Source organism: Quercus robur, chromosome 9 (assembly GCF_932294415.1).
Source record: "Quercus robur chromosome 9, dhQueRobu3.1, whole genome shotgun sequence".
Classification (NCBI taxonomy): domain Eukaryota; kingdom Viridiplantae; phylum Streptophyta; class Magnoliopsida; order Fagales; family Fagaceae; genus Quercus; species Quercus robur.
In genome coordinates, this window is record NC_065542.1 from 694,125 (window position 1) to 710,362 (window position 16,238).

At 40.6% G+C, this 16,238-nt stretch overlaps 1 protein-coding gene across 1 annotated transcript; it reads left to right on the forward strand.

Annotated features, from left to right (window-relative positions):
• The first annotated feature begins 4,586 nt into the window (after nt 1-4,586).
• On the forward strand, nt 4,587-6,545 carry LOC126699699 (uncharacterized). Its single transcript, XM_050397650.1, has 3 exons — nt 4,587-4,734; nt 5,573-5,964; nt 6,033-6,545. Exons 1-3 carry the CDS (start codon nt 4,587-4,589, stop codon nt 6,543-6,545), a joined length of 1,053 nt encoding a protein of 350 aa, XP_050253607.1.
• The last annotated feature ends 9,693 nt before the right edge of the window (nt 6,546-16,238 follow it).

Below are 16,238 nucleotides of genomic sequence, written 5' to 3' on the forward strand. Positions count from 1 at the left end.
TCATGTTGAGACACTAGTTTATTTTTCATGTAGGCAGAATTTGAACTCAAAATCTTTTATTTGAGTACAAAAGGCTTTAATAGTCAAGCTAACTAGAATCTAAAAAAAAAAAAAAAATCAACTTTGAGTGCAAAACAAAATAATTATTTTTTATTTTATTTTTATAATTCGATCATTACAACAATAGGAAGGGGAGATTGAAACCCTAACTCTTCTAATAAAGGAGAGCATTACAACAATAACTTGTCAACAATAGGGTTAGGGAATTGGAACCCCAACCCTAACCGAGGGGTACTACTTCATTCAAAAGTTTAAATTTATAAATTTGGACTCACTTATATTATAACTACTCATTTTTCTCATTATTATTTGTAAAATTGAATTTATTCAACTATGTGTTGGCTTTATTTCATGTCAAATTTGCTTGTAATTCAGCATTTAGAAACCTTGTATTTAGGTGGAAATAATGTAAGGGTTGTGTGTGAGAGAGTGTGAAGATTTGATCAAGAGTGTATAATAAGAAGGTGACTCAAGACTGGACTCGCGACTAACTCGCGAGTGGTGTCTCGCCAAAATGAAGCACACGTGTGAAGCATGCAAGAAGATGAAGAGTCAAGTTAGCTGGATCACTACAGGACAAAAAGTACAATCTGGCCTAGTTTGGTAACTGGTGACTGGAACTTGCGACTCATCCCAGTTGCGAGTGACTAGTTATGCACTCTGTTTTGCTAAAAAATGACTTTTCACATTTCATCCCATACTCTACTAAAAAATACCCTCATACCCACAAAATGTAGAGATCTTCCAGAGGGAATTTTGAGAGAGAAACCCTAGAGAAAAACAAGATTGATTCATCCACAATCTTATACACTTGATTCTCCAAATTCCTTTACTCTCACCCTCTCCATTGTCATATCCATGAGAGGATCATAAACCAAATCCTTATCTCACCAAATTCAGAGTAGTGAGAAGGTTCTTGGTGTTTGAGAAGCAGTTCAAGAGAGAACCAGTTCATATTGGTTGATGCAATGGGTTAATTGCGGGATCCGGTTTGGGAAGATTGTAACTAGGACAAAAAGCCATGTATTTTTTTGGTAGTTTGTAACTAGGACTTAAAGCCATGTAATACTCAATATATCAAGTTTGTACTTTTTACTCAATCAATAAAAATGAAGCAATTCAATCATGTAAAGTTGTGTTTATTTTATTATTATTTTTTGTATAAAAAAATAAGTGGTGACTCCACACCACTTACCCAAAAAAAGAGGTGCCCTTAAAAGCACCCAAAAATCTCTTTTTTGAGAGCACTCCTAATTTTAGCGGTCTCTCATAATAGTATATAGATAGTATAGATGAATCCTGTCTCTATCTCACTTTTTTCCTTTTTTTAGTCATCACTACTCAGAAATCACTTACAACATTGATATTATGTAAAATAAACATTGCCTCTACTTCTAGGCTTCTAAAAATTCTTTACGCTGACATGTCGAATCAGATCTAAAAATGAATCCTCTGTCTCACTTTTTTCCTTTGATTTTTTTTTTTCCTTCATCTCTTCATGTAATTTTTATATTTAATTATTATTTTTAAAGAGTGAGAGTTTACACTTTAGACCCTAATTTATGGCTTATATCAATTTAAACCTAATTAACAAATTAAGTCCAATTGTTAATATGATTAGCCAATGCATGGATGGATACACAATCATAAAAGCAAATCCCAATAGCAAACACAAGAACCCAAACACCACAAAGTGTTTGTAGAGGGAAAAAAAAAAAAAAAAAAAAACTCAAAACTCAAAACTCTCTGGAGACTATAGCACCAACTAATGCACTAACTACAATAGCTGTGCAATACATCACACTTACAAGCCCTCCAAACTATATAAAGGAAATTGAATTTGAGTTCAGACAAAGTTTAGCTATAAAATTGGTTGTAACCTTAGGCTACAGTCTTAAAATAAACATTGAATCATATTTTAAAAATCTAATCGTTGAATTACATGTTCTTTATGCTCTTAATACACATGTCAAATTTTGTGTCAATCGGATATTATTTACTATATGATCTATAAGTTTATATTTCATGCATAATTTCAAACTACAAAAACTTATAATTTAAACAATTTATTGTGACGTAACTGTTATTCTTTAATTTTTTAGGAATTTCACAAGCATGGAGGATATAAAAAGAAAATGTAATTCAATGGTGAATTTTTCAAAATTCACCTCCAAAAAAAAAAGATATTGAGTAAGATTATAGCCTAAGGTACAACTAATTTTGTAGCTAAATTTTGTCTTTTAAGCTTCATGCTCCTACTCCCAACTGATTACACCAATCCTTTTTCCATGTTAGTTTTTGGTTTTGCAAGTTGAGTCACCTATTAGAATTATGATTACATTCATTAATTGTTTTATAACAGTTTAATCTTTTGACACAATTAATAATTTACCATGGTATCAAAATAAAAGATTCTAAGTTCGATCAATGTTTTCATTCTATGTGTATAAGGTTTTGAATCTCCTCACTATGGAATTGGTAATTGGAGAGTTTTTATTTTTGTTGATAAAATTGAAGAGGTTAAAGGTAGAGAGACAACATAGATTTTTGCTCTAGGGTAAAGGGTAACTCTCTCACACTTCAATATGAGAATCAAGTATTGTATTTCGTGGGTTGAGAAGGCTATATGAGAGTTAATTGGATGGGTACAACAGGGAAGTGTGTAACTAAAATTCTATTAGGTTCTAGAAATCTTGCTCAATCGAGTATCAGTTGAGTGTCAGGCGAGATTGCAAGTAACAAATTTTTAAAACTTGCACTTTGCTTGACATTTCGCATGACACACCAAATTCACTCATCCAAGATGCTCAATGCAGCAACTTCAACTCCAACACTTTGACCTCTCAATTAAATACAAATTAACGGACAGAAGAAAATACATGGAAAACCAATCAATAGAAAGAACATATAATTGAGTTAATAGGTTTTATTGATTTTTATATGAACTCACTTTTTTAATATATAATTAAATAGTTGAGAAGTAGAGATTTTGAATTCTGAATGTTTATATTAGAAATATTAGGAGGTGTCAACACCTTCGGCTGTGAACTAATTATTAACGTATCAACTACCATTCACAACTGCCATCTCATTGAGAAATATTTTGTGAAAATCAAATCAAACAAACTGTTCTAAAATCCAAACATGTTACTATTAAGAGGCATAATTTTTTTTTTTTTTTTTTTTTTAAAGAAAGAGATGACAAAATGTGAATCCGAATCCGGTTTGTAGGAAAGTATTAGGTAGAGCCTCAGAGACAACGGTCCTAAATAACGTGCACATGATCACCTTTAGCTCAAATTCAACAGGTAGCATGTTTGATGGAACACAAATTCGTCAGTAAGAGTGGGCAGATGGAATTCCCTGTAGAATATGAAGGTCCGCTCGATGAGGGCCACCGGTGTGGTGCCTGCCACAACGTCTCCGATGCCAAAGTTAGAATAAAGGATAAACACAATAAAGAAGTAGAATGTGCTTTCAGAGTATTTTTTGCATATATCTTCCCTTCTGTTGATTGTATGGAAGCTTTATACCTGGGGCCTTAGGGGCTAGCCGTTGAGGCTGTTAATGCTCTCAGAAGTAACGCCCCTGGTCCAGTAATGAGACTTTTAAGAGGCTCCCAACGGTCTGCTTGGTCGATTTAGTAACTGCTCAGGTCATTGATTGACTGCATTGAATGATCCCCTGCCTTCGTCAGTGATGATGGTTTTCTTCGTTATTTTTGATGACCTCGTCATGGATGATTCCTTCGTCACTATTGTTATCTCCGTCAGTGGGAGGTAGAATCGTCATTCCTGTCAGTTGCCCCCCAGGTTCTGGGGTCGTCGGTGACATGTCATGACGATCACAGAAGATGAAAAGTTTTTCTTGTGACTCTTGGGGTTCTGTTCCGCTTTTAATGCTTAGTGGCGGCGCTACACGCAATCATGGCCACGTGGCGCGTGATGATCTGTGGAATTAATGGCATGACCCTTGGGTTTCCCGCTGGTTTTTCAATCGTTTTTTGGCCCACATTTAAAACTTCTCCTTTTTAATTTTTCGTCTACTTCTCAGAGAGCAAAAACAGACCAATTCTTCAATGATACTCTGAGCATTTTCTTGAGACTTCCTTTCTTCTCCAAATTGCCTTGTGCTGAGCTTCTGCTGTTCCGCCATTGGAGGTACGTTTCTCTTTCCTTTTTCTTTCTTCTTTTTCTTCTTTTACTACAGCATGATTTCTGATTTGCTATTTCCCTTTTGCTTCTTTTCTGTTGTTGGTCCTTGTTTTTCTTTTGGGGTTTTAGTTTCGTACCTTATTTTTCTGCCCTCCGATTTCTGCATTTTCCATGGTTGATAGCTTGGAGGTTAGGATAGCTTGCCCGTCGATCTCCTTTCTTTTTGCGCGTCTAGGGGGGTCTTTGGGTAATTACCCGTTTTTAGAAAATTTTGTGTACGAGGGCAATAGTCTGAGCGTGGTTTTGGGCGAATTATTGCCCTTGCTCCGTCAATCGCTCAATTGGTTCGAGGGTTTAGGAGGGAGAGGACTAATGTCTGAGGTTAGGTCTAGTGACCTTGAGACTAGGCTATCATCTAGTGGTGACCCGGCTGAAGGAGATACAGCCGTCTCTGGCCCTCGAGAGGTTAGGGCTTTTTATGCCCTCAATGAGATTTGTGGTCTGGATGCCGAGACCGTAGGTAGATTCAAGGATAGGTTCCAATTTCCGTCTAGGGTTTGCGTTCGTCTACCTAGGGAAGAAGATAGGGCCTGTCACTTTTTTCCAGGCGAAATATGCTTTTACGAGTCAACCTTTACTTGCAGGCTTAGGCTCCCCGTCCACCCGTTCCTGATGGAACTTTTAGATCACTTTGGTATAGCACCCGGGCAGCTTATGCCTAACTCGTGGAGGATCGTCATCAACTGTATGCAAATATGGTTGGCCTCCAACGGGGATATGATCAGGATAGGCGAGCTCACCTACCTGTATCGTTTGAAAGAGTCTAAGGAATGGGGGTATTATGAATTAATCCCTTGGGAAAGAAAAACTAGGATCGTCAAGGGATTGCCCTCGTCATTCAGGTATTGGAAGTCGCGCTTTTTCTTTGTGTCTGGGGACGACTTCGAGACTCAATCCAGCAGTGATTGGGGTGATATCCCGAGGTTGCTCCGTCGGTGGGGGATCCCGACCTTAGGTGCGTCAGTATTTCTTCCCGTCGTTTCAATTTTGCCAATTTTGAGGCTCTGGTCTTGCTAACCTCTTGACTTCTTTGTTTGGTATAGTTAAGAGACGGCCCGAACTGAAGAGACGGTATAAGGAACGCATAGAGACTGCGATCGGGTAAGCTGAGACGATTGAGAGCTGGGACGAACTGGTTGACCCCCGGTCTCTTGCATTTTACAACCTTGGTCCTGACCCGTCTCCCTTCGTTCTTCGTCAGCTTGGCATTGAAGGAAAAAAGAGTAAGTTTTAACTTCGTCAATGCTGATTCTTCTTATGTATACTTAAGCAATTTTTGACACACTTTCTTCTTGCAGAGATGACGACAAAATTCAACAAGGATATGTACGCAAAGATGAGATCAAAGAAGGACGAACCCCTGTCCAATCTGGGGAAGAAGACTGTACGAGTCACCGGGAAGGGTCCTGCATCCATCCCGCTCAGCATCGTTCCTTCCATAGCTTCCGAAACGACGAGGACTGCCTCCCCGACCGTTTCAATAGAAGAGATTCCTACTCCCGGCTCTAAAAGGCCGCGTGTGGCTGGCAAAGGGAAGGAGAAGACTGAAACTCGTTCATCCACAATATGGGATGACGAGTCATTGGCCGTAGAAAGAGCTCACGAGGTCGTCACTTCAGCGGACTTGAAGGCTCTCTCTGACTTGTCCTTAAACGATGTGGCCTCTCGTCATGTCCACAAACTCGTCCAGGTGTGGGGTTCTTCCCTCTTCATCATTTTTTTTTCTTTTTTTATGGACGACTTCATAATTCCCTCCAGGTGTTGGGAGAGAGTCTCCATATCACCGCTGAGTACCTCACTCAAGGGGCCAAGGTGGCGTCTCTGGCAACCCGGATGGAGGCCTTGGAGAAGGAGAACTCTGACCTGAGGACGAACCTGATCACTTCTATGGACGAGGCAACGACATTGAAGGAGAAGGTCAAGGTGCTGGAGGACGACCTCAGAGTTGAGCGCAGGTTGACTCACGAGAAGGACGAGCAGCTTCTTGCAGCCAAGGAGAAACTTGTGACCATCGCTGCTCGATCCGTGGAGGCTTTCCAGACCACTGACGAGTACAATACCGTGCTCTTCAGTTGGTATTTCAAAGGTTTTGAGCTTCTCCGGAGGTACATGATCAAGCATCCTTCTGGAGTCAACCTGGAGAGTCTGGATTTGGAGGAAGTTGACAAGGAAATGGCTCTGGAGGAGGCGGCTTCATCTTCTGCCCCTGGTGATAATGCACCTGAGCCTGTTGCTGACGTACCGGCCAGTGAAGGCACAGCTGATGCTTGATTTTTAATACTTAGAAATTTTCCCTTTTGTTTTATGGTGGGTGCCCGTCTTGTTTTGGGCCTTTTCTTTTTGTAAATCTAATCTTAAAACAGTTAATTTTATTTTGAAAACAATGATAGTGGCCCAGCGGTTATGGGCTTGAGTGAAGCGTACTTACTTTTCCTCTAGATGTTTTGATTTACATCTGTCTATAACTTTTGTGCTTTGTCAATCAGTTGTTACATTCTGTTTTGATTTGATGTACTGCGCTCTTTTTTTATTTATCGTCAGTAACTTACATCCGTCAAGGCGGAATCTTGTTACTTGGTCTTTTAACCATCTTATTATGGTCGTCAGTAACTTACATCCGTCAAGGCGGAATCTTGTTACTTAGTCTTTTAACCATCTTATTATGATCGTCAGTAACTTACATCCGTCAAGGCGGAATCTTGTTACTTAGTCTTTTAACCATCTTATTATGGTCGTCAGTAACTTACATCCGTCAAGGCAGAATCTTGTTACTTAGTTTTTCAATCATGGTCGTTAGTAACTTACATCCGTCAAGGCGGAATCTTGTTACTTAGTGATTTATAGACCTCATGGTTGACTAGTACTGCCTGCGCAAAAACATCAGAGGAATAATACTTTTATTAACTTCAAGAACGAATGCCTTCGTGTATTACATTTACTCATGGTATTTTTTTAAATGCTCAATATTCCAAGGACGAGGGAGCTTTTGTCCGTCCATAGTTTCCAGATGGTAACTTCCCTGTCTAGAGTAGTGAACGACGCAGTAGGGCCCTTCCCACGTAGGGCCCAGCTTCCCTTGAGTAGGGTCTTTAGTTGCTATAGTGACTTTGCGAAGGACGAGGTCCCCTATATCCAGTCACCTGAGTTTAACCCTTTTGTCGTAGTACTCGGCCATTTTCTTTTGATACTTTGCCATTCTACTGGACGCATTGTCTCTTACTTCATCCAAGCAATCCAGGTTGAACCGCAGTTCCTCGTCATTGAGTCCCTCTCTGAATGTTCCTCGCCTGATGCTTGTTACTCCAACTTCTACTGGGATCACTGCCTCTGTGCCATAGGTAAGCCTGAAGGGTGTCTCTCCTGTTGGGGTTCTGGCTGTAGTCCTGTATGCCTACAGGACACTAGGTAGTTCTTCTGGCCAGGCACCTTTTGCTTCGTCCAGCTTGGTTTTGATTATCTTGAGCAGCGTCCTGTTCCTTGCTTCCGTCTGTCCGTTTACCTGGGGGTGTCCCGGGGATGAGAACTGATTCTTGATCCCGAGGTCCGAGCAGAAGTCTCTGAAGCCTTGGCTGTCGAACTGCTTCCCATTATCAGATATGATCGTCAAAGGAATCCCGAACCTGCAGATTATGTTTTTCCACACGAAGCTCCGGATCCGAGCCTCAGTGATGGTTGCTAGGGCCTCTGCTTCAACCCATTTTGTGAAATAGTCAATAGCAACTAGAAGGAATTTTACCTGACCTTTACCTTGGGGCAGAGGACCGACGATATCGATTCCCCATTGTGCGAATGGCCATGGGGAGGATATGGTCGTCATCTTCTCCGCTGGAAGCCGTTGTACATTCCTGTACCGCTGGCATCTGTCGCACCTTCTGACGATGTCAGCAGCATCCCCCTGCATGGTTGGCCAAAAGTACCCTGCTCTTATCACCTTGTTGACTAGGGATCTGGAGCCGACATGGTCGCCACAGACTCCTCCGTGTACTTCTTCTAGGATGTATTTGGCCTCATCCTCGTCGACGCACTTTAGGTAAAGCATAGAGAAGCCTCTCTTGTACAAGACGTCATTTAGGATCGTGAACCTGGCCGCTCTCTTTTTGACCTTTCTGGCTTCGTCAGTATTCTGAGGTAAGTGCCCGTCTCGGAGGAAGGATATTATGGGCGTCATCCAGGTGTTTGTGCTCTGGGTGGTGAGCACCGCCACCTCTTCAATACTTGGGTGTTTCTGAATCTCTATTGCCACGTCTGAGCTCGTCCCTCCTGCTTCTGATGACGCTAGTTTCGATACTTCGTCGGCCCCAATATTCTGGTTTCTTGGTATCTGGACGAACTCCACTGTGTCGAACTCCTGAGTTAGTTGCCTCGTCAATTTAAGGTATTTCTGCATCCTTTCTTCCTTTGCCTCGTACTCTCCACTGATCTGTCCGATTACCAGCTTTGAATCACTCTGGATCAGCAAATTTTTGGCACCAAGAGCTTTTCCAAGCCTCAAGCCCGTCAATATTCCTTCATACTCGGCTTCGTTATTGGTGGCTGGGAACTTTAGTTGAACCCCATATTTCATCATTTCTCCATCGGGGGTGGTTATCACGACCCCTACTCCCCCCTTCTTTTGGGCTGACGAACCATCTGTCTGTATCGTCCATTTATCAGCTTCGTCGATAATTCCATCTTTATCTGGGAGAGTGAATTCAGCGATGAAGTCAGCCAGAGCTTGTGCCTTGATAGCTGTTCTTGGATGGTACTCGATGTCAAATTGGCTGAGTTCGATTGCCCATTGGACCATTCTCCCTGCTGCTTCTGGTTTGTTCATTGATTTCTTAATTGGTTGATCCGTCATCACAAGGATAGGATTTGACTGGAAATATGGCCTGAGCTTGCGCGAGGCTACTATAAGTACAAATGCAATCTTTTCGATCCTTGGGTACCTGAACTCAGCTCCTTGAAAGGCTTGGCTGACGTAGTACACCGGGAGTTGCTTCTTGCCTTCTTCTCTAATCAAGGCTGCGCTTACTGCCGAGGCTGACACCGCCAGGTACAAGTATAGGTTCTCTCCTCCTTTGGACGGGCTTAGGAGAGGTGGATTGCTCAGGTATTGCTTCAGCTCTTGGAACGCTGCTTCGCATTCGTCGGTCCAAGCAAAAGCCTGCTTCAGGGTTTTGAAGAAGGGAAGGCATTTGTCTGTGGCCCTAGAGACGAACCTGTTTAGAGCTGCTATCCTTCCTGTGAGTTTTTGTACATCTTTGACGGTCTTGGGTGAGGCCATGTCAATGATTGCTCGTACCTTCTCTGGATTTGCTTCTATTCCTCTCTGGGACACCATGAATCCTAGGAACTTTCCCGAGGCTACCCCAAAAACACATTTGCTGGGATTCAACTTCATCTGGTGTTTTTTTAGGGTTGCAAAAGTCTCCGCCAGGTCGTCCAGATGAGCGAACTCTTCCTTACTCTTGACGAGCATATCGTCTACGTATACCTCCATGTTTCTGCCAATTTGTTGGTTGAACATTTTGTTTACCATCCTTTGATATGTAGCTCCAGCATTTTTCAACCCAAAAAGCATCACCTTGTAACAGTAGAGTCCTTGGCTTGTGATGAAGGCGGTCTTCTCCTGGTCTTCTTCAGCCATCTTTATCTGGTTGTACCCTGAGAAGGCGTCCATGAACGTCAATAGCTTGTGTCCGGCGGTAGAGTCCACGAGCTGGTCTATCCTTGGTAGAGGGAAGTTGTCCTTTGGGCATGCTTTGTTCAGGTCGGTGAAGTCTACACACATTCTCCACTTTCCATTTGGTTTCTTTACCAGGACGACGTTGGCGAGCCATTCTGGATAGTATACCTCCCGGATGAATCCAGCCGTCAAGAGTTTGGTTACTTCCTCTGCTACTGCCTGATCTCGTTCTGGAGCGAAAGTTCTTCGTCGTTGCTGAACGGGCTTCCTGCTGGGGTCCACATTCAGCCTATGCTGGATGATTTCTGGAGATATGCCTGGCATGTCCTCGTGACTCCATGCAAAGACATCTAGATTCCCTTTAAGGAACTTTATGAGTCTCGCTCTCATCTCGGGGCTTAGCGTCGTCCCTATCCTGGTTGTCCTGTCCGCATTTCCTTCTACCAATTCCACTGCTTCCAGGATCTCCATCCCGTCTTCCTCTTTTTCTTCTATCGTCCACGTGTGGTTCTCCTTTCTTGCCAGTACTGCCTGATAGCACTCCCTTGCCAGGACTTGATCACCCTTCACTTCACCCACACCGTCGTTTGTTGGGAATTTCACCTTCAAACAGTAGGTTGACGTTGCCGCCTTCCACTTGTTTAGGGTAGGCCTCCCAATGATGACATTGTAGGACGAGGGGCAATCTACAACCAGGAAGTCTACTTGCTTGGTCAACTGCAATGGATAGGTCCCTGCTGTCACCGTCAGGGTCACTATACCCCTGGGGTAGACCCTGTCTCCACTGAAACTGACAAGTGGAGAGTCGAAAGGACGGAGCTTTTTTGGATCTAATTTCAACTGCTGGAAGGCTGGGAGGTAGATGATATCCGCTGAGCTCCCGTTATCAACAAGGATCCTTCTGGTATTGAACCCTTCTATATTCAGCACTATGACCAGGGGATCGTTGTGAGGCTGCTTCACTCCCCTGGCGTCTCCTTCATTAAAGGACATGTCTTGGTATGTTCGTCGGTACTTAGACGGAGGCATGGTGTGGACGCTGTTCACCTGTCTGTGGTATGCTTTTCTGAGTGATCTAAACGATCCCCCTGAGAATGGTCCTCCTGTGATCGTGTTTATCTCCCCGATCACTTTGCGTGGTGGCTGGGACGGATGGTCGTCATCCCGGGTGAAGGATTCATGTTGTGTCCTGTTGTCGTCTCTGAACTTGCTATTTTCTCCTTTCTTTACATACTTCTGTAACTTTCCTTTCCGTATTAATTCCTCTATTTGTTCCTTCAGGTCTCTGCAATCTTCCGTGTTGTGGTCGTGGTCTCTATGGAACCGACAATACTTGTTCTTGTCACGTACGTTGGGGGAGGAATGTAATGGCCTGGGCCATTTGAGATAATGCTCGTCTTTGATCTGCGTGAAAATCTTGTCAACAGGCATAACCAGAGGAGTAAATTTTACCTGACGAGGATTTTTGTCGTCCTTCCTCCTATTCCCGTCATTGTTCCGACGTTCCGATCTGTCTCTCTTTTGCCCTCTACGGTCGTCTTCCTGTTTGGACTTGTCTCCTGGCCTCTCAGCATCTTTTATGGCAGCTAGGGCATCTTCCGCGTTCATGTACTTTTGTGCCTTTAGGAGCATCTCAGACATCGTCTTCGGGGGGTTTTTTGCAAGAGAGGCCACGAGGTCTCTGGATCTCAACCCCGCTTTGAAGGTCGTCAGCTGCACCTTGTCATCAGCTTCGTCTATTTCCAGAGTTTCCCGGGTGAATCGCTTGACATATGATCTCAGAGTCTCCTTCTCTCCCTGTCTTATGGTGAGCAGGTAATCTACTGGTCTCCTTGGGCGTTGTCCCCCTATGAAGTGACGCAAGAATGCGCTACTCAGCTGATCAAAATTGTCTATGGACGAGTTTGGCAGCTTGGTAAACCATTCTCTTGCAGCTCCTTTGAGAGTCATCGGGAAGGAACGACACAATATCTCGTCAGGTGGTTGCTGAAGACCCAGAGTCGTCTTAAAGGTATTAAGATGATCCTGAGGGTCCTTGAGTCCGTCGAATGGCTCTAATTGAGGCAGGCGAAACTTTGACGGCACAGGGCAATCAAGTACCGCTGCAGTGAAAGGTGAATCCGTAACCCTTATCATTTTGTCTACACTCCGGTTTGTCTTTTCTTTGATAGCGCTCCTTAGTTCGTCCATCTCTTTCCTCATTTCCCGAAGAAGATCTGAGTTCTGTTCGTCCGGAGTAGTTGGTCTCCTGGGGGTTTCTCTTCGTTGGCTATTCCCCTCTTCCTCCGTGTTACCCTTGGACCGGTTTTCTTCCTGTTGAGCTTGTTGAACCTGCTGGAGCCGCAGCTTCATTTCCTGGTTCTGTCTGGTGAGTTCCTCAATGGTGGCTGCAAGGGCTTGAACTTGCTGGGCCAAGGTTGCTGAGTCTGGGTTGGATTCCATCTGGATATGGAGAATTGATGGAAACTACGTTTTCGAGTATGAATCTGAAAACTCGTCCCCACAGACGGCGCCAAACTGATGGAACACAAATTCATCAGTAAGAGTGGGCAGATGGAATTCCCTGTAGAATATGAAGGTCCGCTCGATGAGGGCCACCGGTGTGGTGCCTGCCATAACGTCTCCGATGCCAAAGTTAGAATAAAGGATAAACACAATAAAGAAGTAGAATGTGCTTTCAGAGTATTTTTTGCATATATCTTCCCTTCTATTGATTGTATGGAAGCTTTATACCTGGGGCCTTAGGGGCTAGTCGTTGAGGCTGTTAATGCTCTCAGAAGTAACGCCCCTGGTCCAGTAATGAGACTTTTAAGAGGCTCCCAACGGTCTGCTTGGTCGATTTAGTAACTGCTCAGGTCATTGATTGACTGCATTGAATGATCCCCTGCCTTCGTCAGTGATGATGGTTTTCTTCGTTATTTTTGATGACCTCGTCATGGATGATTCCTTCGTCACTACTGTTATCTCCGTCAGTGGGAGGTAGAATCGTCATTCCTGTAAATGTTAATGTTAAATTTTTTGTCAAAAGTTGTAACGAATAGACATAATTGCTAGGTGATTTCTGCCTTGACTAACCAAAATAAAATAGTGAGACAGAGGGTACAACATTCATGAGTCAAGTATTCATTTTTTTCAACATCAATCAATCAATTTGCAAGTGGCCTCCCATTTTCCAGGTATCTTCCCGGTAAAATAAGACTTAGAATTATAGAAATATATGGGTTTTTATTTAATTTTCTAATTAACTTCCAAGTATTTCTCTTCTTATCCATCAAAAGAGAAAGAAAGGTAATTCCCATAGTCAAGCTCCGTATGTGTCAATAAATATGAAGTGGGTGTGCGCGCCTTTGAGTCATCGAGGAAATATCGTAGCAATGAAGTAGGAATAGACAAGGAAGCCCAGCAAAACAGATTGTAGGCAACAAGTAAAACTGGTAGAAGTTGAATAGAAAATACAAACAAGGATCTTATTGGAACTGATGTTACTTGCAACACTGTTTTCTGTTGAGTAGGGAGTTTATGTCAGGGCAGATGCCCTTGTTGTAGTTTACTAGTGTTTCAAACGTTTTTGTTTCTAATGGTTTGTTTCATATTAATAGATTCTGAATTATCCATAAAGAACCGTTGATGCCTTCTTCTTTGTGTGTGTGGATGCAACAATCTTATTAGTAGAAGCACCCAGACTTTGATGGTTGATGGTTGTATTTGTCACTTGACACTATATAATTTCTTAATACGTTGGGGAAAATTCTTGTATGAAACGATCTTATAAAACCTATGTCTCGATGACATGTAGGTTCTATATAAGTGAGACTTACATGTTATTGAAACATCAGGCTCATAATACCATCTCATACAAAATAGAACACTCTAAAAAAAACTTTTCTTGGAGTCTAATTAACTTTCAAACATCAGGCTCATAATACCGTCTCAAAAAGAGGAATGTGCATTTATTGTTCCCACATAAGTATACTTGCTTTTCATACCATCATGGCTACAAATTTGAGGAAAGAAATACTTATTTATACATTATACTCCAATTTGCTCCTTTATAACTCCTTTTTACTATTGATTTTTTTTTATAGCTTTCTTAGATAGCCGTGAAATTTTAAAAATCTTATCAATCTATTTTAAATGAATAGAGTGGATTTTAACACATTATTGTAATTATTTAACATACTATCAAATTCTAATATTGTGATGGTAAATGCTTATTTAAAAGAGCAACAAACTCACCGACACAACAATAATTCACAATAGTTTCACACTTTCCCTTACTGGTAACAAAATCCAATCGGAATATTTTAGAATAATTGTTACTGAGATTTTAAGATATGTTTGCAAGGCCTTGAAAATTCATTGCTACAATAATTCTTCGTTGTTGTTGTTGAAAAAGAAGACACCCACTTCAACTTTACACGTACGCTGCTTTAACTCAGAAGGAAATTGGATAAAACTCAAGTAGTCAAGGCCTTTCTTTTTTTAACGAGAAGATGGGAAGGGAGAGGGACACTTTAGCTTGAGTGCTTGACTTGCATTTTGCTAAGTTCACTTATAGCCTTATTTAAAATTACTCTATTTTACCATTAAAATCTTCTAGATTTCTTAGAAAATTTTTAAATCTTATGACGTTATATATATTTATTTAAAAAAAAGAGTAAATTTAATTTTAACATTATCAATAATTTAACACATTATTACATTCTAAAATTGTGATGGTCAAAGTTTATTTAAAAGAAGAACAAAGTTATGAACAGAGCAAAAAATTACAAGAATAATATTTGTAAATTTTTTTTTCTTCTAATTAATAAACTTATATAGTAGTAAAATTTATAATGGTGTGACAAAATTCAGTTGGCATATATATTTTAAATGATAGTACAAATTTAAGATATGTTTTGCAAGGGCTTCCTCGTGATTTCCTACTGCATTGCTAGGATGGTTCCTTGGTGGCAGAGGCGAGGACAGGGATTCCAACTTTACACATACGCTGCTTTGACTAAAGAACTTTTAGAAGAGAATTACTTTTTTTTTTTTTTTTTTTTTTTTGTGGTGAAAGAAGAGAATTACTCATTACAACCATGCGAAAATAAACCCATTGATGTCACGACTATGACTACGCAGAGATCACTTTATTAATTATTTATGTATAATTTTCCACTTGTCAGATCTTTTATTAGCTTGCTTTACAAACTCTTCTACGCGGAGATCACGCTCATGCAGGCAGAAATCACTTCCACGGTTCCACCAATGATGACTTTCTCTATTCTTTTCTAACTTTTTGGAAAAAAGAAAAAGAAAAGTAACATTAATCACGATAGCTTTTGAATTTGAGCAAGCTTGTCATTTGCGCACATTATACGAGGACTTTTGTCGCTGCTCGATCAATGCTTTTCCTCCGAAACTTGGTTGGATTTTTTTTTCTACTTCTTAATAATATATTTGGAACGGTTTATTTGATTTCATTTACTCTTGAGAGCACATTCTCCAACATGTTTAATGAGTACATTTGTCATAATATTTTCACTTTATTATTGTTCCTTAGGTTCTATTAAATTTTAGTAATTTGTCTAATTAATAAACTCGATAAATTGGGTTAAAAAGAACTCTCTTTCTATTACCTTTTTTTTTTTCTCCTTTTTCCTCTTAGTTCATTAAAAAAAATTATATCAATTAGTTGAGATATAAAATATTAAAACCCTTGGCTAGTTCTGAACTCACCATTAATATTATTTTATCAACTACTTTTATATATGCCACCTTAACCGATATGAAATATCCCGTAAAAATCAAATCAAATCAAATACACTATTCCAAACATACCAATAAAATGACAAAATGCGAATCCGGATCTGGTTGGTAGGAAAGTATTGGGCAGTGACAACTGTCCTAAATAATGTGCACATGAACTCAAATTCAAAAGGTAGCATGATAATTGATATGTTAAATTTTTTTCAAAAGTTATGACAAATATTTTTTTTTTTTGGTAAACATGACAAATAGTCATACATTGATCAGTGATTTCTATCTTGACTAACCAAAAGAAAAAAAAGTGAGACAGAAGGTACAGCATTCACATGTCAAGTATTCAATTTTTTTCGACATAAATCAATCAGTTTGCAAGTGGCCTCTCATCTTCCAGGTATCTTCCGTTAGAATAAGACTTAGAATTATTAAATTCAGCAAAAAAAAAAAAAATACTTAGAATTATTGAAAGGGCATATATATATATATATATATAGGTATGTATATGTATATGGTTTCTTATTGAATTTTCATATTAACTTCCAAGTATA